The 23,220-nt window shown below is 36.7% G+C and overlaps 1 protein-coding gene across 2 annotated transcripts in view; it reads left to right on the forward strand.

Annotated features, from left to right (window-relative positions):
- The window catches only part of PLA2R1 (phospholipase A2 receptor 1), a 37,772-nt gene extending 16,690 nt beyond the window's left edge, over positions 1–21,082 (forward strand). For both annotated transcript variants that reach the window (XM_085228163.1, XM_085228162.1), the window contains exons 10-30: positions 898–1,010; positions 3,026–3,195; positions 3,920–4,122; positions 4,409–4,554; positions 5,045–5,129; positions 5,975–6,107; positions 6,522–6,557; positions 7,056–7,213; positions 8,513–8,577; positions 8,940–9,043; positions 10,373–10,515; positions 11,274–11,391; positions 12,108–12,238; positions 12,806–12,950; positions 13,791–14,029; positions 14,566–14,734; positions 15,813–15,953; positions 16,392–16,508; positions 16,928–17,104; positions 17,756–17,785; positions 18,007–21,082. In XM_085228163.1, the coding sequence (XP_085084289.1) occupies positions 898–1,010; positions 3,026–3,195; positions 3,920–4,122; positions 4,409–4,554; positions 5,045–5,129; positions 5,975–6,107; positions 6,522–6,557; positions 7,056–7,213; positions 8,513–8,577; positions 8,940–9,043; positions 10,373–10,515; positions 11,274–11,391; positions 12,108–12,238; positions 12,806–12,950; positions 13,791–14,029; positions 14,566–14,734; positions 15,813–15,953; positions 16,392–16,508; positions 16,928–17,104; positions 17,756–17,785; positions 18,007–18,221 (2,838 nt within the window). In that variant the 3' untranslated portion in view covers positions 18,222–21,082. The remainder of the gene's footprint in view (positions 1–897; positions 1,011–3,025; positions 3,196–3,919; positions 4,123–4,408; positions 4,555–5,044; positions 5,130–5,974; positions 6,108–6,521; positions 6,558–7,055; positions 7,214–8,512; positions 8,578–8,939; positions 9,044–10,372; positions 10,516–11,273; positions 11,392–12,107; positions 12,239–12,805; positions 12,951–13,790; positions 14,030–14,565; positions 14,735–15,812; positions 15,954–16,391; positions 16,509–16,927; positions 17,105–17,755; positions 17,786–18,006) is intronic.
- Positions 21,083–23,220: the final 2,138 nt, after the last annotated feature.

Here is a 23,220-nt window from a genome sequence, read left to right on the forward strand (position 1 = left end):
AGGCAGGAGCACCAGGCAGGTATATCACGGGCACTGGGGCAGGCAGAGCTCCCACTGGACCTGGTGTGGTCTTCTGGATAACTAGAGGTGGATGAATTAATAAGAGATTAATAACGAGAAGTGAGACAAACTGCACTCTGACAGTGTGTTCTGGCTTATTGGATAAACCATGAGCATGCCTAATTTTAATTCTGTATTATCAGAACACAATGGTTGCTGTTCTTCTTTTAAAATTTTGAAAAGGAAGAAGAGAAGAAGATTGCTGAGGAAAAGTGAATATCTGGGAGGAACTGCTGCATGAAAGGGCAGCATATTTCTGGAGTAAATATATCCATTTTCATGTGAAGAGAGAGCAGCTGTAACTTTTTTTTTTTGGCAACTTAACTGAATGTGACAGGACAGTGTTTGCCTTGTACTTCAGGTGTTCAATATCAGCAGTGAGTTAACACAGCTGTAAACCATTGAGTACTACTACATGCTTTATGCCAGAGAGATGGCCTAGAGGCTTGGCATACACCCCTAACTATGTCAGCAAAGCAATGCTCTCATAGTATAACATGGGGGGAAAAAAAAAAAAAGTGTGGAGGAAGTGCCTTAACGTTGCCACATCTTTGCTATACTCATTAAAAACACTGTTATGTGTATATTAAACTCTTTTTGTTGTTGTTTTCGTTGTTGTTTTTTTTCTTTTTTTTTTTCTCCATATTTTAAGGATTTAAACTTAATTTTGTTAAGTTCACCTACTTTTTAGGGACCTTGAGAGGAGCTGCTCTGGAGCCATGGAAGAGGGCTGTAGGGTTATGAATGATGAACAGACAGAAATGACAAATGCGGATCAAATTTTTAATATCTATGTACTATATAATAATCTATAAAAAAATGTTCATTTTTTTTAAGGGATGGGAAAGACATGGTGGATATTGTTACAAAATCGACAGTACCCCTCGAAGTTTTGAACATGCTTCCAGTGGTTATTTCTGCCCATCTGCACTTGTATCAGTAACAAACAGGTAGTTAATCCTATCAGACAGCGTGAAGATGCTTCTAACAAGAGCTGTTCTAACTTCAGAAAGTGTTGCATGGCAAAAGATATTACCATTATGAAATAATATTTGTGTGATAATTGAGTATAATTACTAACATTAGCTAGAAAAAAGATGTGCTTTATTTTTAATTGACAATGATTTTAATAAAAAGCAATTTTGTCTAATTTAGATTTATAGCAATGCCCACACATGAGCATTCAGGAATCTAAACAAAACAATTTATACAGAGGTATGTAACATCCTCAAGAAATTCTATTAATGTACTTGGAAAACCATACTGAAAAATTACAGTATTTTTAACTTTTATTATCAAAATGCATAAAATTTTAATACAGATCAGGTAATGTTTTAAGAATCTTTCTATTTAGTTTTGCATTTATGTGAATCTTCAGCAAATAGGGAGGAGAGAATAAGTGTTTGAAAAGCATCTGACCTCTGTCTACACTTGCTTTTTTTCCTGTCTACCCATATTCCAGCTTCAGCAAAGCCTTTCTTCTCTGCATATGTCCAGATGCTTGAAGTTTCTCTAGTCTGTTTATGATTTACTATATATGTTGGATTCCCATTACAGGTAGATTACACACATACTTAAACCTATATGTATTTATTATTTTAAAAAACAAAACAAAACAAACAATGCACAAAACAACAGCAAAAACAAACAAACAAACATTTTAATGGTAATGCTAAGTCATGGCTTGAAGCAGTGACTGAGCACCTGGTGAGAAGGCAGGGCCAACCCAGGGGAGCCCAGGTACATGCGATGCACTGAATGACCAGAAGGAGGGGGGCCAGGATCCACCCCTCCCCAGACCTCATTTAAGGGTTGGCAGTGGAGGTGTGGGGATCTTGCTGGAGATCCCTGTATACTTGAGGTTGAAGGTAAGAAGTTTCTTTCCTTTACTTCTGTCCATGGCTGTCGCATTTGAGCAAATCCTGGGACCTTGCTGCTCTGCTGTCGTTGCATTTTCCATCACATTACACCCATTTAAGAGAGAAGTACTGTAACCACCACCAATCAGATGGTGATAGCTAAAAATTTTAGGGAAAGACAACATAAAGATTTAAAGTGGTGGGAATTTGGCCTGCTAGATGGTTTCACAATTGTGCCCAATAAATGCAGTAATATACTGCGCTGCAGCAATAGTTGTTACAAAAAGGATAAAGAACAAATTCTGGGCAGCTAAGTGGTTACAACTCAAAATTCACAGTGAGCTAAGGGCATACTGCACATTGCTGGAAGTGTGTGTTCTGTATTTTTCTGTTTATTTGATTTTATTGTATTTTTGGTGGATGTAGCCAATACTGTTTATTATATTAGTTTCCACTTCTAATGTTGGAGCAACAAAGGAAGCTTGTTGTTAGTTTTTTATTGTGTTATACCAATTACATCTGAATACTTTACATTAAAGTGAAAAATGGATTACTGGGTGAGACATATATTATTTGAAAAACTCTAAATGTCTCATACAGCTTTAATGAAGAAATTTGAGAATGTAAAAGTGATTCCTTTTGGTGGTGCTTGGAGTTTTTCAGCTCTGATTCCTTAGTGTTGTTTTTTCTGTCTAGTTCTAATAAGATACTTCTGTGCAAAGCTTTTGCTTTTCTGTATTCTGTACCTTATTATGACCCTGCCACCTTTTCTTCTTCATACAAAGATTTTCTAATTTATATCTCTTCATCATGAATATATTATATTTTAGCATCTTGCAGCATTAGCATTGAGCGTAGGAGAACTCTCTCTACTGTGCTTTGAATGCACCCAAATGCAGGGGGGCTGAGGAAGAAGAAAAGGAAGGAAAAACTATGCTATATCATAAACTGATCTGTGAAATTTTCCACAGAGTTCTGTAAAGAAAATCAAGTAACTTCTAGATAATTTTCTTGGATGTTTTAAGTCGTCTCATGAGATCTACTCACCAAAATGCCAGTTGACCTATTCTGTACTAACAAGCATTTTGTCTTGATTGTTTTATTAGGTTTGAGCAAGCTTTTATTACCAGCATGATCCGTAGTGTGGTAAAATCTGAGAGAACTTATTTTTGGATAGGACTGCAAGACCTTAACAACACAGGAGAATACTTTTGGCTAACAACAGATGGGAAAAATCACTCTGTAAGCTACACAAACTGGAACAAGTATCAGCCACGTGAGTCATGTGCTGAATTAAAAAAAAAAAAAAAAAAAAAAAAAAAAAAAGCCTGTGGGGAGAAACACGCTCCCACTACAAGTAGTTTGCAGTTCTGTTTTTATGAAGAAGAGAAGAAGAGGGCAGAGATTGTCTTAGATGTATTTCTGGCAATAAGAACACTGTGTTTTAATTCTTCCTCTTTACTTTGCTGGTACTTGGTGTGCCATTAGATTTTGTTTTATGGTAATCCAAAGAAAACTTTCCAAGAATTGAAAAAATGAAATAGCAAGTTAATATGTAGAAAATTGATTCAAATGTGGCCAGTGATGTTGTGGCCAAACATTTGAGTCTTTAGATGATTAGAATTTAAGTTCTTCATCCTTTGAAACATGAACCACTTAGAGATACCTGAAGATGTAGACATAAATATTAAGAAGATGCTGTTTCGCTAATTGCTTTTAAATTTCTTTCTACATTTGTTGCTTTACTGCTGCAGTTCACTGAATTACTGTTTTAAATTGCGTTTTCCTTTCTGCATTTTCTGAAAGGATTCTTTTGTTGTTTCATTTTATATGCTCATGTCATCCAAAACATGTTTACAACCTGATCTCTGACCACAGAATTTGCTACCTTTGTGACCTCATCAAGATTTTACCTTGCACTCAATGCCTGTGAAACAGTCACTTCACTAAAAATTCACAAAATTCAAATGCTTTATTTGCTGCTTGCTTCCGTGCTTTAGGTCATTCTGGAGGATGTGTGGCAATGCGAGGGCAGGACCCTGTTGGTTATTGGGAGGTAAAAAGCTGTAAGAACTTCAAAGCAATGTCATTGTGCAAGCAAAAAGTGAATTCTTATGAAGAACCTGAACTTACTTTTCAAAGACATTTGAGTTCCTGCTACTTTGGATGGGAGTCAGAAGGCAATCTACTCAACTGCTACAAGGTAATTGGCAAATGTGCTTTAAATTTTTCAGGTTCTATGTTGTTTTAGGAATACACTGTTTCTGAAGTATTTAGCTAAAGCACCGTTTTCTACTTAGCAAACAAAAATTGTTACCATCCTTTAATAACATTTTAAAGTGAATGAAATTCTTAAGTCTTGAATCAGAACTGTGCTTGAAATATAAACTTTATTGTAGAAAGAGCTGCGATGTTTAGTTTTTATGGGCTTTTGAAACTATTGCTCTCTGAAATCAACCACATTTATGGCAGTGTTTATTTTATTGCAGATATTTCACAGAGAGAAGGTTCTGATGAAAAGAACGTGGAGTGAAGCAGAAGCATTATGTCAAGATTTTGGAGCACATCTTGCCAGTTTTTCCCATGTCTATGAAGAGACTTTTTTAAACAATTTATTATATACAATTTTTGATAGGTAAATAGGCTTTAGTAACATTTACAGATTAATATGCTCAAGATAACCCTTGTTAAAATAACCCACGTTCTAAGGAATGTTCTTTAATAGTGTCTGAAAAGGGACTACTATTGACTAACACAAACTTAGAAATGGGTGAAAAGAAGTGTAATAACAACACTGTACCGTGACTCTTTTTGAAGATGATCTTTGCAGTAGGCATCAAATGACTCTTAATGTCAGTTATGTTCTTATGAGGTAACATCCCCTGATGAACTGGAGGTTCTGCAATTTGAATCCTATTTTCAACGGATTCTCTTAAAAATATAACTTAACGTTTCAGTAACAAAAGGAGTTTACTGCAAGGAAACTAAAATGTTAATAAATACATTGTAGTATGATATAATGAATTTAAAAAAAAAAAAGAATATGGGTGTTTGCACTACTTAAAAATAATTTATGAAATAGCTAAGGAAAGTTTGTTTAAAGTATTTCTCTGCTTCCATCACAGGACAGAAGAGAGACAGTTCTGGATTGGATTTAATAAAAGAAACCCATTTTCTGGAGGGACGTGGCAGTGGTCCGACAGAACACCTGTAAGTACCTGTATACTGTGTATTTCAGAAACTTCTCAAGTTTAAGTTCCCAAAAATAAGTCGTGAACAGATAAATGGTGGCCAACAAAGCTCTGGTTTGTGGGTTTTTGTTGTGGTTTTTTTTTTTTCCCCACATACTTCAGTTAAATGAAGTGATTGTTACAATAGTAGTATTGTTACATTGTCTTTAGAGCCACCTGTACAGAAGAGTTGCAAAACAGCAGAAGGAATTTGGTAGGATTACAAAGTTTTGTGGATTTGTGCTTTCCTGCAAAGCATGTTGTGATTACTCCAAGATGTGTCACAATGCATTTTAAAAGTTTTCTGAACAAGCATGTGGATTTTGGATTATGCAAAAGGATCAGTCTTTAAACTATAATTGGTTTTCAGTCTTTAGGAACAATGTCAGCTCTGCCATCGTTATTTAAGTAATTGCAGAATGCGAGTGCAAAGTTCAGTCATGCCAAGTGCTGAACCAAAACAAAGGCTGTTAGGCTTGGACAACCACTGCTAATCATGTAAAAAAAAAAAAAAAAAAAAAAAAAAAAAAAAAAAAGGCAGATTTAATTGCTATAAATTTTATTTTATTTTTTTATGAAGATGGAGTCTAATATAAGATGGAAAATTGAACAAGACATTACAAAAACATGATTACAGGGCTCATTTTTAGGATTTCACCACCATAATTTAGGTGTTTCACTGGTTTCACTGTTTCCTGGCCTGGAAATTGCATTTCATGTTCCTATCGTACATTCATCTTCATACATTTTCTTTTTGTCCGTAATAGGATTTTGAAATGCTTAATCTTGAATTGTTGGTGATGATCACAAGTATGCTGTTTTCAGGTTGTAGCTTCATTTCTGGAGAGCAAGTATGTTGAAGATGACTCAAGAAACTGTGGTGTATTCAAAGTAAATAGAACAGTTTTTCCAGCACACTGCAATGAAAAGCGTGAATGGATATGCAAAATACCAAAAGGTGAAACCTTAATTAACTTATGTTGCTCTACCTTGTAATTCAGAAGAGACAAGAAAAAATGTCTAAAAGACTGCCAATGGTCTTCTGTGTGAAATCATGGCAAAGCTACAGGCTTCTTTTGGGTTTATTTGGTCAGGTACCAGGACTGATCTGTGCAGACAGTCTGCCATAGCATGGGCAGAAATGATCAGCAATAAGTTAGAAGTTAACTAAGTTCTGATTTATAAGAGTTGCTAAAAATGTTGTTCATTAAGCATGGCCGTTTTTATTTTATTCCGTGTTTAACTTTCTTTTGTTTCTGGATGAAAATAGCAACATTCTTCAAGATTTTGATTAAATTCTCACCGTGTCAGAAAAGCAATTTCAGAGCAGTATCTCTTCTTGATTCTTGATCTAATATCTTTATTTTTGCAGGTGTTAAACCAAAGAATCCAGATTGGTACATAGCTGGTATGGAAATTTTATTTTTCGCATCTTGAAATATTATTGCTGGGAGGTGTAATTCGATGTATTGTTAAAAATAAAATAGCTAAAATATTTTAAGGTACAGAATTTACATTATGTAACACTGTGGAAACTTGTTGGTGAACAAAATCTGCCGCTCTTGCTTAGAAACACTGAAATGTACAATACTGCTTCTGTTAAGTAAAGGAATGTTGTCAGTAGTAGGCACAGGAATTTGATGTCCTCAGTTGCATTGAAACTGCCTTTGTATTTACCAAGTCCAGGAAACCCTGTTAGTACAGCAACATGGGATATAATGTAAAGCTGAAATTTACTCGGTTCTCCATTTGTTGTCATAATTTAATATCTCAAATATAGTTCTGCTACTAGTTGTGGAATATTGACCTGTGCCAAGTAGCTGGAAGTGGGCCAAGTGTGTTGCAAGGAATGTGAACTGCAGTGAGATTTTACACCCATGTGGATTTGATACTTCTTGTCTTCTAGAACTGCCATGGTCATACTACCAAGGGGCAGAGTATCTTTTCCATGTGAACCCTACAGACTGGGACACGTATGAGTTCATTTGTGTCTGGCTTCGTAGTGAAATGGCAACAATAAATTCTGCGGAGGAGCAAGCATTTATTGAAAATAAAATTAAGAAGGTAACAAATTAGAATGCTTCTTTAAAGTCATATTTACTAACAGGAGGTATTTCAAAAGCAGCTTTGTAACTGAAGTAGTGGGTATTGTAGTGCTTTATGATGAGAAAACCAAGATTATTCCATTTGTATTTTATATTAAGATAACTTCCTTTGAGTTTCATATCAGAATATAACAGAGATATTTTATAGCCTGCTGCCTTCCCCTGTATAGCTAGGTGTGTCCGTAAATGTTTCTAACTGATTTCCTGTGGAAGCAGGTCTAAGGATAATCATCAGCAATCTGGATGAAATTTGAATATGCCGTTAGAAAACTTCATAGAGATTTCTTCATGTAGAATTTAAAATCATATTTTTCACTATTTCTTTAAGAATTGTAATCCATAGGCTGAGTGCTATGAATAAAAAGCCAAATTCGGGGACCAGTCAATACCGCACCAGACAACATTTCTTAGGCTATTCTTCATCAGAAATATGTATTCTAAATTTGGTATTGCCATGTATACTGCTAGTTGATAAAGTCCTGACTCTAAGGACTGCATAGCTGCTTCAACGTTCTGCAATTCCACTCTTTCTGAAGGAAAAATGAATGCTTTTAAATGATAAGGTAGCATTTATGATGTCCTGTGCATTTGAAACCTTTTTTTCCCCTTTGTTGACTTTCTAAAAGATCCCCAAACTGTGGCTGTTGAGAGACTACTCTTGAAAGCAAAGTTCGTTCATGGTTTAAATCAGTGTCATGTCAGTGACATGCAACAGCAATAAATGACTGTTAAAATGACAACAGTTCTGTGAATTATCCATAATACTTTGCCTTTTAGGACTGGAAGTCTAGAACTTTCGCAACATGAATTTCATCTCTGTTACATGAGCTATAAGAAGTAGTATAAATTGCATAGAAAATTTTCTGGAAACATTAAAACCAGTAGCATTTCAATACTAAAAGGAAATATTTGTACTACATAATTTTAATAACATCTATTTTTTCTTAGTTCTTGCCTAAGACTGCAGTCATTGCCAGGCCAGATATGCTGTCAATGTTTACAGTCTCATTTTACAGAACGTGCATCAGCAATCCAGTGGAAAACGAAGGCTATATTGAGTTTTGCTTACATGCTTGCTGAAGTCAGGAGGGAGTCGTCACATAAACTAAGACAGGCAGGATTTAGCACGTTTTCCACCAGAAACCAAAGGAGATACTATTCATCTGAATATGAGCAGGGCCTGATTTTTTAGGAGTTGGTTAATGTTTAACTGTTGTTGCCCTCTTATCAAAACGTATGGCAAAACATTTTTTTGTAGTTGTCGGATAGTGATGTTCACTGGTGGATTGGATTGCATGCAGAAAACATCAGCAATGAATTTCGGTAAGAGTGTGCTTCAGCTGCTCTGATTTGTACTCGGCACATCTTGTTTACAAGCTGCCATTCAGCTTGATGGACTAAAACTGTTTGATGACTAAGTTGGATATTCAAAAGACAACTTTGGCTCTTGTATAAATATCACTCAGAATATGTTACCCTTCATTTGTTTCTGTGAAAGGGGTACAAAAGATTTAAGCCAAAGATGTGACTATCAACATGTTGATTGTTTGGTTGTTTGTTGTAACAATAAGTTGAAAAATGGGCACTTTCTACCCTGTATCCAATTAAAAACACCTTTAATAGGGTCTGTGTTGTTAGATCACAACAGGGAAAAGTGTAACTACACTCTCAACATTTCTGTGCAGCTGGAAGGATGAATCACTAGTAACATACCAGAACTGGAATGAAGGCAGAGATCGATATCTGCATAAACCAGGGAAAAGATGTGGCTTCATTTCGTCACAAACAGGTTTATTTTATATTTCTTTTTGTTGCAGGAGTTGTGAATTGGTTGTTATTGGCCAAAGGAGATTATATGTTTTCAACTGCTTTGAAGAAGTATACAGTCCTGTTACGTGGTTATAGATTGCTTAACTGCTTTTATGGTTAAGAAAAGAACATTAAGATATCATGAATTTGCTCGAAGAGTAGACAATAGCACTTAAAAGTACATTAATAATTTAGCATTTTAATATCAAAGTATAAATATTCCAGTGATCCTGAATCTTTATTCTTTCTTAAGAATCTATTGTGTGGCACAGCAAAAATGTTAATGTATTCCTGGTTTTCACAGTCGCAGTTCTTGTAACCAAATGAGCCATATGGACTGAGCAGCAAATTTTCCTCCATTTAAGAACTGTTTTTATATCATGAAACAACTTTAAACACTTGGGTTTCTATCTTATTTTTAATCCCATAGCCAATCTGCTGAGGGATTTTGGGTACCATGTTCTGTTATCTGATAGTGCTAGCCTCTACATCATCACAAAGATTTCTCTTTTGCTACTGTAATTAAAAAATATGTATGTATATAGTACTGCAAGATTCAGTGATTTTTTTTTTATTTCTCAGTCTCTGTTTTCTGAAGATCCGTGATTTATAGAATAAGGTAAACGTGTCAGGTTGCTTGAAAAAATATGCAGCTTTTTAAAAATCTCTCCTCACAAATACAAAGTTACGCTCTTGTAATGCCAGCATCAAAAGCTAAAAACCATTTTTGTTAACCCACACATCACCTTGGGGTTTTGGTTCATAACTTTCAAAAGCTTGAGGCTTACAGATATTTTAGTTAGTCTCTGTTTTACATGATACTTCTGCGTACCCTATCACCCACCAACAGGGGATCTGATCAATAGTTTGAGTGCTTTGTGTTCTGCTGAAATACGTATTTTTCCTTCTAAGCAGGACAGCATTTGATGTCAGTACCTAGTGGTCTTGCCAACAATTTTCAATGAAAAAGGGTCAAACTACTTTATCTGGAATGTATAATTCCTGTACATTTTCTTTTCTTTTCAACTGATTTTTTTAATATGTGATGATAGGCGATGTATTGTGTGACTCAATGTGGAGGAATGTTTTTAGATTAATGAAATCAAACTGTCAGTAAAAATATGAGATTCATGGACCATCAAATGCACAGAAATGTTATGTCCAAATATATTAGCTGTAGAATCATGACTTAACCAATAAAGGGGATACTTTTCTGCACAACAACCGAGCTAGCTAAGAAAACGTCCTTTTCTGTTCTCAAGTAAATATTGAAATGTGATTTTCTTTTTTTTTTTTTCTTTTTATGTAGGACGCTGGGATGATGAAAACTGTACTGTTTCTCTTCCTTGTATTTGTAAACGTAAAAATGCTTGGAAAATAGAGAAAGAGATTCCAAAAGACCGGAATCCACAAGGAATGTGTCCTAAGGGCTGGCTACACTTTGGACTTAAAGTAAAACACTTTTTCCTGCTGCTTAGTTATTCAAAATGAATTCCATTATTACAGAAAATTTGGACTTGATAAAGACTTGGTATTTGAAGGTTTTCTTCCTTTCTGAAAGCAGGGAACTCATTTTTATGAATAATGATATGGTAATAGAGAAGTTCATTAGCTTTGCACAGAGAAATTGCCTTAGGCTTTTAATGTTTTACTTTAGTTCCAGGAAATACATTTATGCAAAAGCTACCTAGACTTTTTGATAGCAGATGCACAATCGTGCTTATTCTGTGCTGTCTCTTGGCTTTGACACTTTCACAGTTTTAAGTCTTGTTTGGCCTAAAAACAGACTCTAACCCTTTGGTGTACACAGCAGTTCCCTGATTGCTGCCTAAAGATATGGTTTCAAATGTTGTTAATCAAAGATAATTGTACACTGAAGTCTATTTGTAACTGAAGGTTGAAAGGCAGCGATTTCACCAGTCTTCTCTAAAATATGTACATTCCTTAATGGAAATATTCCCTGAAGTAAGTGCATTTATCCCAGCATTAAAATGCAGTCACTATGAGGATAAACTTAAACCAAGGGGCGTTGCCTAAGGCTCTGGATCCAACACTCTTATTAATTATCAATAATTAAATAATTACATTAAAAATAAAATAATTAAATATTAAATAATTAATAATTAAATCTTAATAATTGGTAAAGCTTTTAAGAGGAAGGAAAAACAAAACAAGCCTCCTATTTTATTTTTTTTTTCCTTATGAAACAGTGCTTTTTGATACAAATTCCAAAGGATCCAGAGCACCTGAGGAGCTGGTACTCTGCACAGACATTCTGCAGTAGGTACGATGGGTCCCTCGCTTCCCTTGAGGATGAACTGGAACAAGGTAGAATGCCAAAAATATTCTTAAATAAAATTTCATCTTTGAAGAAACGTTTAATAATATATACAGGTTTAGGGAAAAAAATCATGCAAATTCCACTCAGGGATGCAACGTTATAAACAAACTAGTAAATGCTTTTCTCTCCTTTATTCCTGAAATACAAAGAATAGAACAGCAGGCTGTTGCCAAAACAATCTCATTTTTACTAAGATGTGATCTATAGCGTAGCACATGAGTACTAGGCTAGGAATGTCAGAAGTGTGAGCACCAGCATATTCAGGAATGTTCATAATCTCTACTCATAAAAATCTGAGTTTGAATTTCATATGTTTGTAAAACCTATTTGGAGGTGGGAGGAATTTCATTGGCTATTATATTTGAGAAATTTTATTTTCAACTAAAACTGAAACTTTTTTTAATGAGTCAGTACCCTGAATGAAGTTGTACCCCAGCTTAAGTTGTTCAAGCTACTGTAGCAATTTCTTGAAGACTTCTCTACTGGGCTAGATACTGATCCAACTGAAGTTAATCATCTTAACTGAATTTATAGCTGGATGATCATGAAATGCTTTTCATGTTTTTACTTTCTTGTAAGTAGATAAAACCACTGGTTGACAATTCATTTTTCAGCGTTTTAATGTGTTGGAAGAGACTTCAGCCATCCCTAACTGGCTACCAATTAAGTATGCTTGATACTTTACTCTTGTTTCATTTTCCAGCTTTCATAACAATGAATCTATTTGGTCGCAAAACTAGTGTTTGGATAGCTTTCCAAGGTGATGATTATGAAAAATGGATGAATGAAAATCCTCCAAGGTATTCCAACTGGTCTCCCATTGAAGTAGTGCATGTAAGTATTTCTGGGGGCTTTAAGGACACTGAGAAATTGTTTTATCCATAATATTCATGATTGTCATAAACACAAGGCCTAACTCGTTATAGTAACTTAGTCTTCTCTTAATTTTTGCAACTTCAAACAAGTGTGGACACAACCTTATGGGTATAGCTAGCGGTTTAAAAAAAAGGCACTATCCAGACAATTATTTATGCAATACATGGCTATAGTCACATTTTCTGAAATTCTACTCAAGCACCACAGTTTAAGCTATATGGTTGATATTCTATACCAGATTTGAGCAAAGTAATATTATGAATTTCACATTTCAGTATACTATATTTAACTTGGTATGTTTGTCAGTATTTTAGTTAACATTTTAGTTTCTTCAGAGCACGTTTGTGACATTTTTTTCTATGAGACTATTATTCCAAGTGGTATTTATGGGAACGTTCATTGTTCTACCTAACAATTTATAGCAGTTCCTTTCCCCTAATTATTATTCTACATTTAATATAATAATTATGCCTTGCTTTACATGGTGTCTTTAACAATTAATGTAAGGTTCTATGTTGATTGCAGAGACCGCGTTATAACAGCGTCTATGTTGAAGAACAAGTTCCACTTTGTACACTGGTATCAAATAACCCTAATTTTTATTTTACGGGAAAGTGGTACTTAGAAAACTGTGAGAAAAATTACGGGTTTGTCTGCCAAAAAAGGCAGGGTAAGCATTTGGTCTGGTTTCCTTCTGTTCTCATTTGTTCTCTTGTTGAGTTCAGTTTATTTTTATCTAGAAGTAGCTTATTATAGGTGTCTATAAAACCAGGGGCTAAAAAGATCTTTATAGGCAATTTTACTTGCTATTTCAGCAGACTAGCTTTACACAATTTAATAAATCAATAGCTGTGATGTAGAAGTAATTTGTCAAAAAATCTTTTGCTGTTAAATTTGATTCTTAACTTTGAGCTTTCAGTTGCATATCTCAGAGATCTAGAGATTACATTTCACATTGTCTGTCCTTGCAAGCAGAGTAACAACATGAAATTACAAAAGGCAAAACTGGAGATAGTTCTGTTGAAAATATTCTCTTGTTGAATTTGCAGTCTCAGATCAGACAAGACTTTGGAAGATGCATTTCTGTGAACAGCCAATTGGCCAATCAGGTGTAGGCTGGCTTTTCTTCTCATGCATTTTTCCAGTACTGGGCATGGTAAAGTGCTCAGCAACATACATCAAAATGGACTGTATGGACATGGTGGTGGTTTTATGTGGTGACCTTTATCTGTACCTTGTAGTTAAGGTCTCTGAAGGAGGCGGTAGTTCCTGCTGCTCTCCCCAAGAGGCTCAACTGAATAAATAAGATGAACCAGCAAGCTTTGGTCTGCACTTACGTGGCTCTTGCAAACCACAGCCATGTTTGACATTATTTATCGTGAGGCACAATTGCAAGGAAAATGGGAGTAAACTTACTGTGTAGAATAAATGAAGCTGTTTTTCAACTATCTTTGAATTGTATGGTTTAAAAAATAAAAAAATAAAAATAAACCCTCCTTGTTTTCAACAGACACATCCAGGCATATTGTCAATGCGTCTGAAATGTACCCTGTGCCAGATACTTTACAATATGCAAACAGAACATATACGCTAATACGTGGGAATTTGACATGGTCTGCAGCTTTAAAGACCTGCATGGCAAATGGAGCTGAGCTGGTCAGCATTGCAGATCAGTACCACCAGGCTTTCCTCACAATCATTGTGAATCGGCTGGGATACAACCACTGGATCGGGCTGTTCACCGCAGATGTGCGTAATGGCTTCACTGTCTGTGCATCCTTTGTTGTAAATTGGGTTTTTACAGTAGCAAACTTTGAGCTTTGTCATTCATTAGAAGTCACATGAAGTTCATGTTTGGAAATTAAACCCTCACTTGAGCTTTTATCAGCCTCCTTGCCATTTTTTTGCAGCATGATACTAATGAGAGCTAGTTTGGTGCAGTAAGTATTGAAAAATGAAAGCTATAGAAAATACTAAAAAAAAAAAAAAAAAAAAAAAAAAAAAACCCTAAAAAAAAATTTCTTCTGCATTCTGTCAGCATTGAATTTAAATTTCATTTTGAGCTGCTTTATGGCCCAAATAATCACTTACACTCAATGACCCGGACATTCAGCTACCATACAAAACAGCAGTTGAGATGTAGTTTGTGTTCTCCTAGAAATAAGTTGAGAGAATCTTTAAAATTGCCCAGCACTAGGAGAAAGGTAAAAAGAATTCTGATCAAGATGCTCCTGGAAAGGAAAGTATGGTACTTAACAGAAATAATTTAAAATTTGTTTTGGCAGAATGGGCTTAATTTTGAGTGGTCAGATGGGACTAGATCCTTGTTTACCTTCTGGGAAGATGATGAGTCCCAGGCCTTGGGCAGCTGTGTTTATATGGATACCTCAGGGCACTGGAAGAGTACAAGCTGTGAACAAATTCTGCCAGGAGCAGTCTGCCATGTGCCGCCAAGTAAGTCAGTCAGGTTTTGTTTTACATCTATGCAGCTGCAAATGTGTATAGTAATAGTGGCAATATATGAAAGGAAAATTAATATTTGAAGTTAAGCAATGATGATGCTTCCTTCAGAACTGGTTTATTTCCTTACTGTACCTCCTATTTGCGAAGCCATTTTTTTTTCCCCCCATTAAGTATTGGGCATCGGGTCTAGACTATGTGAAAATTGAAATAACTTCTACAGTAGGAAAGAAACAGGTGTAAGGAAACTCTCTCTTCAATGAACGCTATACTATCTGTGAAAAATGCTGATTGTTAACAAACTAGCATGAAGGGAAGTAAATTCAGTTTATTGCTGTTAACTGTGGAATAGGAAAAGAGAAGCATTTAGAGCAAAGTGAAAAGTTAGAGTCACATCTTCACTGATTGCATATGGAAGACTCTGCAACTTTTTTTTTTCTAAAGATGAGAATACTTTCCTGCATCCTAAAATACATTTTGTTTCCTGCAAAGCTCTTCATTACCTGAGTTGGTTGGTTGGTTGTTTGGAATGCAGAATTCAGGTGTGGAGCTCTACTCAGCCCAGGACTGCAGAGTCCTTGTCAGCATCCTGCTCTCATGATGGCAGTCACCTGAGTCAGAGAGGCTCTTGGCACAGTACATTGCACAGTGGAGAGGCTGAGTGCTGCATTCTGACGGGAAGCTCTCCTCTGCCTCTGTGCCCTAATATCTGGCATTCAGTTATCCTTACGGCTTTGTGGAGAGAAGCTCTGCAGCCCCTGGAAATCCCCAGCCTCTGGGAGATGCTGGGTAGCCCTAAGTGCCCATATGATGCTTCTCTCCCTGTGCATGTTACTGTTAGATAAATATCTTTACAGTACTGTTGCAAGCCTGCAAGGTTTTTCATCTGAAATAAAACCTGCTTTGCAGTTCTACTACAAGTATATGCAGCCACTAGATTTTCTCTTTGAAAAATAGAGACATAAATTAAATAGTGTGCTTATTAGCATTATTCCAAAACAACATGTGGAATGTTATATATTAATGTGTATGTTGTTGTGCCAATAAAGCCTTGCTGTTTCTTCTATCACAGAGAAGAAACTCATCGAGTATAAGGGCTTATGTTCAGAAAAACATGTTCCCTGGATCAAATTCAAAAACAATTGCTACAGCTTTAACACTGTTCTGCAGGGCACAAGTTTTGATACTGCATATGAAGTCTGCAGAAATCAAGGTAAGTGACTATTTTATAGCTACGAAATGTAATTGTGATGTAGTTATGAAAAAAAAAAACCACACAGATTTTCTGAAATAACTGAAGTCACAGCAAGAGTTTTCTCTGGTTCAGGAAAACACTACTGGAGCTCATTAAGCCAACTATGAAACTGAAGGTAACGTATATAAAAAAAATGGTCTTTTCTTTGTGAAAACACTGTTTTCTGGTGTAAGATATAAAATGCATTTATCCCCATTCAAACTTGTTTTAAAATCAAGTGAGAACAGTTTTTGTATTATTAGTTGCAAACTTCAGAACTTATAAAGCATAAGCAGGCTTTTCAACATTTTCAAACAAGATTTTCCATACCAACTTTTGAAATGCAGTGCTACATTTTAATGGTGTGAATTGTTTGGAAAAAAAAAAAAAAAAATCTGTTCTGTGTTTAATCTGCAGGATCTAATCTTCTAACTATCGAAGATGAAGATGAAAATGCCTTCATTCTGGAGGAGTTGCACAGTTTTGGTTATTCTGTGAAAATGGTTTGGCTGAATGTCCTGCATGTTAAAGACAGTAAGTTTTGTGTGGAAGATAACTGAATGTATCTAGGATTGTTATTTTTTTTTTTAATGCTGTTATAACCATCTTACAAAATACTGTTACTTCTTGAGATTCTTGTTTTCACTGTTTATTATTTGTTTACAATGTAGTAAAAAGATGTGATTGTTACTAGGATTCTGAATAGTCGGTATGTGTGCATGTACATGAGTACCTTTATTGGCATGTTAAAGAAGCTCTGTAGGCTGTGTTAACCATGTAGTACGTTTTTAAAGTATTCAACAAAGAAAGGAACATAGTAGCCACACAGGATAGTAGCCTGGCATTGCTTTTGTACAGTATTGTGAGCATGCATGCGAAGGTGAGTTCAGCTGAAACAGATGTTTATCAAAACACGATGGCGTTTTACAATGATTTATTACTTCTGCCTTTAGATGAAACAGTTTCCTGGTTTGATGGCTCTCCCTTAAATTATTCTAACTGGGGCATCAGGGAGCCTGAATTTGATCATCTCAAGGGGAATTTCTGTATCAGCCTGAGGACTGCGGATGGTGTATGGCAAATATCTCCATGCAGAGAAATAAAGGGATTTGTTTGTAAAAAGGATGCAGGTATGTGCTTCCATTGAAGGAACTGATCGTGTTCTCATAACCGTTGTTTTATATTTTCTTTATTGCTCACTTAGTTTCTCTTAGTTTTCATTTAAATAGTCTTTTTGTTTCCTATCAGAGAAAATATCCATGAAAAACAAACCAGTCAGGGTAGCCTTCTGAGGAGCCTGGGCATCTTTTTTGTTACTGCATGCTGTGACAAACTTTCTCTTGTGCATGTGAGCAGAGCCCTTGGTACAGGCAACTCCGGTGAGCAGTAAGAAGATACGTATGTGAGGGAGCTGAAGTGTTCTGAGAGTCCACTCGAATTGCCAGAATCACTGCTGGACTCAATAGCTTGGTTCATCCACAACTGCACGCTTCTGCTTATGCATGTGCTTTCTGCAGTGGGTAAATACTGCTGTTCATCTATGCCGTGATGTCAGTTAATATATTCCACAAAATTTAAGGGATTTTATACAGGCAGCAGCCTAGGTCATATTTTACTTGACCAGTTGTAATCCTATTAACATGGGTAAAGTTCAACAAAGAGCAGCTGGCTCTTGCATGTTTTTTAGTAGATTGTCTTCTGAATATCAGTGATACACTGAGTGTATATGCTAAATTTTGCTAGTACTGTGGATAATTCGGGGTTTCTGGGTTCTATTTCAGATCTTAATGCGGCAGAACCCTCTGAAAAATGTAAGTTTTTTTTTTTTTTTACTTTCTAATTTTTTTATAAGGAGCAATAGCACGTTTTGAGGTGATACTTTGTGAGATCACATTTAATAATGGAAAAAATTTTAATTTAAAATGCATGACATATAAAGACTAATGGTGTTTTATGTGGAACATCTGCATTTTTGTACTCAAACAGTTATAACTGCATTTGTGTAATAACAGCCTCTGCTTTTTCCTTTCAGCATCATACTCTGGACTTGCTGCTCTGGCTGTTCTCGTAACGTTGGTGATGCTGGCTGCTATTTCCATTTTTCTGTGGTGCCTCTACAAACAGAACAACAGATTCTTCAGCAGAATACTGTGGGTCAGAAATGCCTATTTTCCACAGATTAATTCTGATGTTCCTGCTCTGGAAGAAAGTATTCTCATTTCTGATTTTGAGAAAGATGACAATTAATCAGTGGGGAGAAGCAAGCCGTTTTGTATTCCGTGTTAAATTCCGTATCCTACAGTGTTTTTGTTTTTGTGAGCCAGTTGCTGTCCAAGGCCAGCTCCACCTTTTAGCTGGTGGTGAGAATGTCTACATGGTGCTGGAAGAGCAGAGAGAGCAGCAAAGCAGCAGCCGCAGCTCTTTCCCTCCTTGTGAATTTGTTGCAGAGAAGTTTCCGAAAGGTTTTCATAATGAGCAGTGAGGAGCTGAGCACCAGTCACACCTGCTCTCACAGGCACCAGACCCAGGCTTCCTCGATGGCAGAGGGTCTGTGCTTCCTTCTCAGGAGACTCGGGGCATGTGCTTCTGGAGGAGTCCTTGCACTCTGATTGGGGAGCACACAGGGGCTGCTGCACTTGAACCTCTTATGCTTTGTAGTAGAATGTGGTGAGAATGCACAGAGCCATGGGGAAATTGGCTTCTTTGGGAAAAGCTGTGAACTAAAAATATTCCAATACTACAAATCTCAAACCACTCATGTGGAGCAGTCATGTCCGTGCCAGGCAGAGGACATTTCTATGCAGCTTCTTCCCTTGGGATGTTTGGGCCTCTTTGCTTTTGTTTTCGTACCAAAAAAGCTGCTCGTGAGACAGTGTTAAAACTTGTCCTTGAATTCTGGAACTCTGAAACCTACTCCAAGGCTTATGGACTAGTTCTTCCTAATACCTATTCCATCCATAGAATGTACTTTTTCATAAGGTGGATTCTTAGCAGGTGGATTTCCAAGTTTGCTGAGATAAAGTTACTTTTGGTTGGGAGTGTCAGTGCTGCCATGATGGCTAGTTTACATTATGAAATACCTTATGCTTGAGATACAGTAGTGTATGGATATTGTCGTCCTGAAGTTAATATATTCAGTAAAGATACTTCTGGTGCACTTCTAGAGAAACAATGTTATCTCTCACCTTGGTCATTTCAGAAACTGAATCTCATCAGGCTCTTTCAAAGGTGCTTTGGAGCAGTATCTGAAGAAAAACATTACTATAAATCTTGTTAAAGTTATGGTAATAAATTGCTTTACTGTTCACTTACAGTGCAACTTCAAGCAGTGTTTATATATATTCTTCTGAGACCCTGCTCTCCACACAGAAGGATGATACAAGGGAGAGCCACACCTGCAGTTGACAAAGGGTGCTGCCCTCCCTTGTCCAAGTCCTGTAAGGCCATGTAACACACGCTCAAGAGCCACATTTCACTTTCACTGGTTATATCAAGGTGCTAATGGTTCTGATACCATCTTTCACTGGTCAGTTGTTCTCCTGGCTAATGGCTGTGCAAGACCCACGGATTCAGCTCACGGTTCTCAACAGTGGATGGTTCTGTGGATTCCCACCACTTTACCCAGTACTCCAGTTACTTCTGTGAAAATATCAAAACCTTTTATGGAGGACTTCTAAATTATTTCTATTGTAAAGTGGAGGGGAAAAAAAAAAAGTCAAATTTTTTGATCACAAAGAGTTATCTGAGTATTGAATAACCGTGCCATTAGTCATCTCTAAAAGCTGCTATGAATGGCTGTGCATGTTGTTGTGTTGGTTAGTTGGCTTGTTGTGGGATGACTCACTCTATTCCAAACTTAGTAGGAACCCTAAAATGGAGATATGTTTGTGAAAATTCAGTAAGCAGACAAGGCCAAATGCAACGTTTTTATTTGTGCACATACAGGGGAATGTATGACTTCTTTCCAGTTAGATTTCATGTAGCAATTTTTTAGACATGACCAAATAAATGTATTTTCATGTCATAACTATGTATGAGGCTATATTTTTCTTAATTATTTAATACCTAGAATACTTTTATACTGGTTTACAGGATACAGAAATGTGGTTAAAGAGACTGCAGATGCATCTTATCAGCATATAACAAAAAAAAGTGACCAACTCTCCCTTCCCCGTAAGAATTTCACCTGTTTAAATTTCAGCTGGAGGAGCCTAAACAACCATCTTCCATTCATCGCATTCACTGACAAGTGTACATGTTGCCTTTTTGCAGCAGAGTGACTTGAAGGATGCTTTTTGCTTGCAAAATTGTAAAATATTTTGTCTCAGAGGACGTGCATTTATCAGGCTATTATGCTGTTACCTAGTTATGCATATGCTGTCACATTTTGACATTGTTAATGAAGGTGTATATTTAAAAAAAAAAACAAAAAAACAACCTGATATGGATACTTTATCAATTTTCCTTGAAGTATGTTGTAGTCATTTTAATATATCTGACGGACAGTTGTATAATAAATAATCCTAACATCATAATAGAGAATGTTAACACTGACTGTGATGTAGGTGATCTTGGATTAAGGGAATAGTACATCAAGTACATCAAGCAGTGTTTTTTTTCATACATTGAAACTGATCCAAAGAAACACTGTCATAAGTGTTTATTTTAAAATCTTTTGTCATTTAACTTTTCTAATTGCAGGTGTTATTCACTGAAGGATGTTATTGCTGATTACTTCCTATTCCTTGTTCTAAATATAAGAAAAATCTTACAGTGAGAACTATCACTCACTGAAATACTGTCCTTGGGGATGTGATAATTCACTGTAGGATTTCAAGATGCAGTTGGACATGGTGCTAGGCAATCTCATCCAGGCTTCCTTTTCCTGTGAGAGGTTGAACCTGGTGACCTTTAAGGTCCCTTCCACCTGGGCTTTTCTATGATTCTATGGATTTTACCTTAGCTTCCATTTGTTTTTCCTTAACTCAAGATCCCTTGTCCCGTTCCTGGTCAGAGTACTTGGCTATGTTTTCATGAGTGACTGTGATAGTAACAACAGTGAAGTTCACTGTATTACTTCAGCTAGGAAATTAAAGCATAAATAATAACTTTTTGGGCTGCGGTTTTTTTCTTTTGCCAGCTTTAGTGTCTCACAGCAGCAGTTCCCAGGCTTTGCCCCAGGTTACAGTGTTAGGAGAGGGGCAGCTTGCACCAGGCTGCTTTCTGGCTGCTATACAGCTTTCCTCCATTCCTCCGTCCTTCTTCCCTAGCCTTTGCATGTGTGCACACACTTCCGAGTCTGGCTCAGGATGAGAGGCCATGAGGCTGCTTTAGATATGTGCACCTCAGTCCAGAGGGAGTGCAGGGAAGAAATGCTTTTTTGTACTGTGTGCGACTTAACCCGCTCTGCTTCCCTGGGCACTGCTGCACAAATTTAATTTAGACCCCCCACCCCCTACATTTTTCTTCCATCACGCTGCCCCCCTTTTAGTGCAGCAACAGGCATCCTCAGTCTCTTGTAATAATAAACCCACTGTAATGAAATCGTGGCATACCTTTCCTACAAACCATTTATATATAAGCAGGCTTTTTTGATGAAAAGCTAAATTGCACACATTTGGCAACTATGTTCAAAATCCTGGAGAGAGAAAAAACAAAAACAAAAACAAAAAAAAACCACTCTTCTTGAGCTATAATAATATTTCCTTTGGGTAATCAGTAGAATGTTTTTTTTTTTGGTTTTTTTTTTGTTGTTGTTTTTTAAAGCCCTGAGGATCAGTACTGACCTCACAATCTGATGCAGCCCTTGAGGAAGTCGCTGGCAGGAGCAGTTCGCTGCGCTGACGTGGTTTGAGTTAACAAAGAGCTTTGTGCTCAGAAGCACAATCCCAGTCTGGCCAGTAGATGGTGCACACAGAGCTGACAAAATGACAAAGTGAGCCCTTTGCAAATCACAGGGATCTGCTAGGGATCCTTCTGAAGTTTAGTTAAATGCGCAGCAAAACTCCCAAATTTCAACTCCCTGCAGAGGTCAGCATCCCTTAAACCTGCCCGCTACATTATGAAGCTGTCTTATGATGGCTTCTCAAAGCTCATTTGCTGAATGCATCAAAATTCTGTATGTTGTTCACACCTTAAGAGCTGCTGATCTCTTTCCATATCCATTATCTCTTTGCAGAAGGACTGTGATTTGGGTTCTGATCTTAGAAGCTGGCGTGCATGGAGGTAGCACCATGGTAATTCATAACCTGATTCTGAACTGCAGTGACTTCTGAAAGTATGAAGCTGGATAATAGTGAGAATTCTGCTGCTGTTCCCGCTATTTCCCATGGTTATTTTTGTTTGTTGGGTTGTTCTTTTCTCAAACTCAACCAACAAGACAACTCTCCATTCTGATTCTTGGAAATAAATGCTTCAGACCATAGTTTTAGTAGAAAGGCAGCTAACCTGTAGATACAAGATAACTAAAGTTAATGCATAGCTGGCTAAAATCTACGTTCCTCTGCATGCCAGCAGAGGAAAATGGGGAAAACTTTCTCTGAATTGATTTTTCTGATGACTGGGTATGTCTTTGGATTTTCTAACACAGATCTTCATTTTAAGAAATTAGAATGTTCTAATCACACTGTAGGAAAAAATGTCTCTGTTTATTCTGTATTTTTTTCTTCAGCGTATACTGAAAATTATCTCACCAAGCTATATACTCAGGCCATTTTTTTTCCTGAAGTGTGATCATAAACCTTTGAACCCAGTAATAACCTGATTAAATCTGCTTTGCTACTTCCTCCTGCCATAAACACTGTGTGTATTGCAGCTGAGAAGCACCAGAAAAGCCCTTGCTGGGAGCTGAGAGCAGGCATGTACATAGCTGAGGGAAGAACTGATTCTTACCTCGTCAGCAGATTTTTGTGCTGCACGGCTTCACTGACGCTTGATGTGGGACTGCATCCTAGAGCTTGATGCTTCGTTCAGGTGTGTAAGCAAGATCCCCAATGCTGCATGCTGTCCGTGAGGTGGGAGAGGTAAAAACTAACATAAAGTAAAATAATGTTTCCAGTTACGTATGGCTTAATTTGTTACAGTCCTGTCACAGACTGCAAATAATTCTGCTTTAGCTGCAGTTGTTTCTCTTGGGAAGTTTTTGCTGATGCTTGCTTGCTTACCTGTTACCTACCTTAAATCTGACACCTACCAATTTACGTGACCTAACGTTGTACTTTCTAGTATGTAAAATTCCCCAGCATCA

Source organism: Meleagris gallopavo, chromosome 7 (assembly GCF_905368555.1).
Source record: "Meleagris gallopavo chromosome 7, MGAL_WU_HG_1.1, whole genome shotgun sequence".
Taxonomy (NCBI): domain Eukaryota; kingdom Metazoa; phylum Chordata; class Aves; order Galliformes; family Phasianidae; genus Meleagris; species Meleagris gallopavo.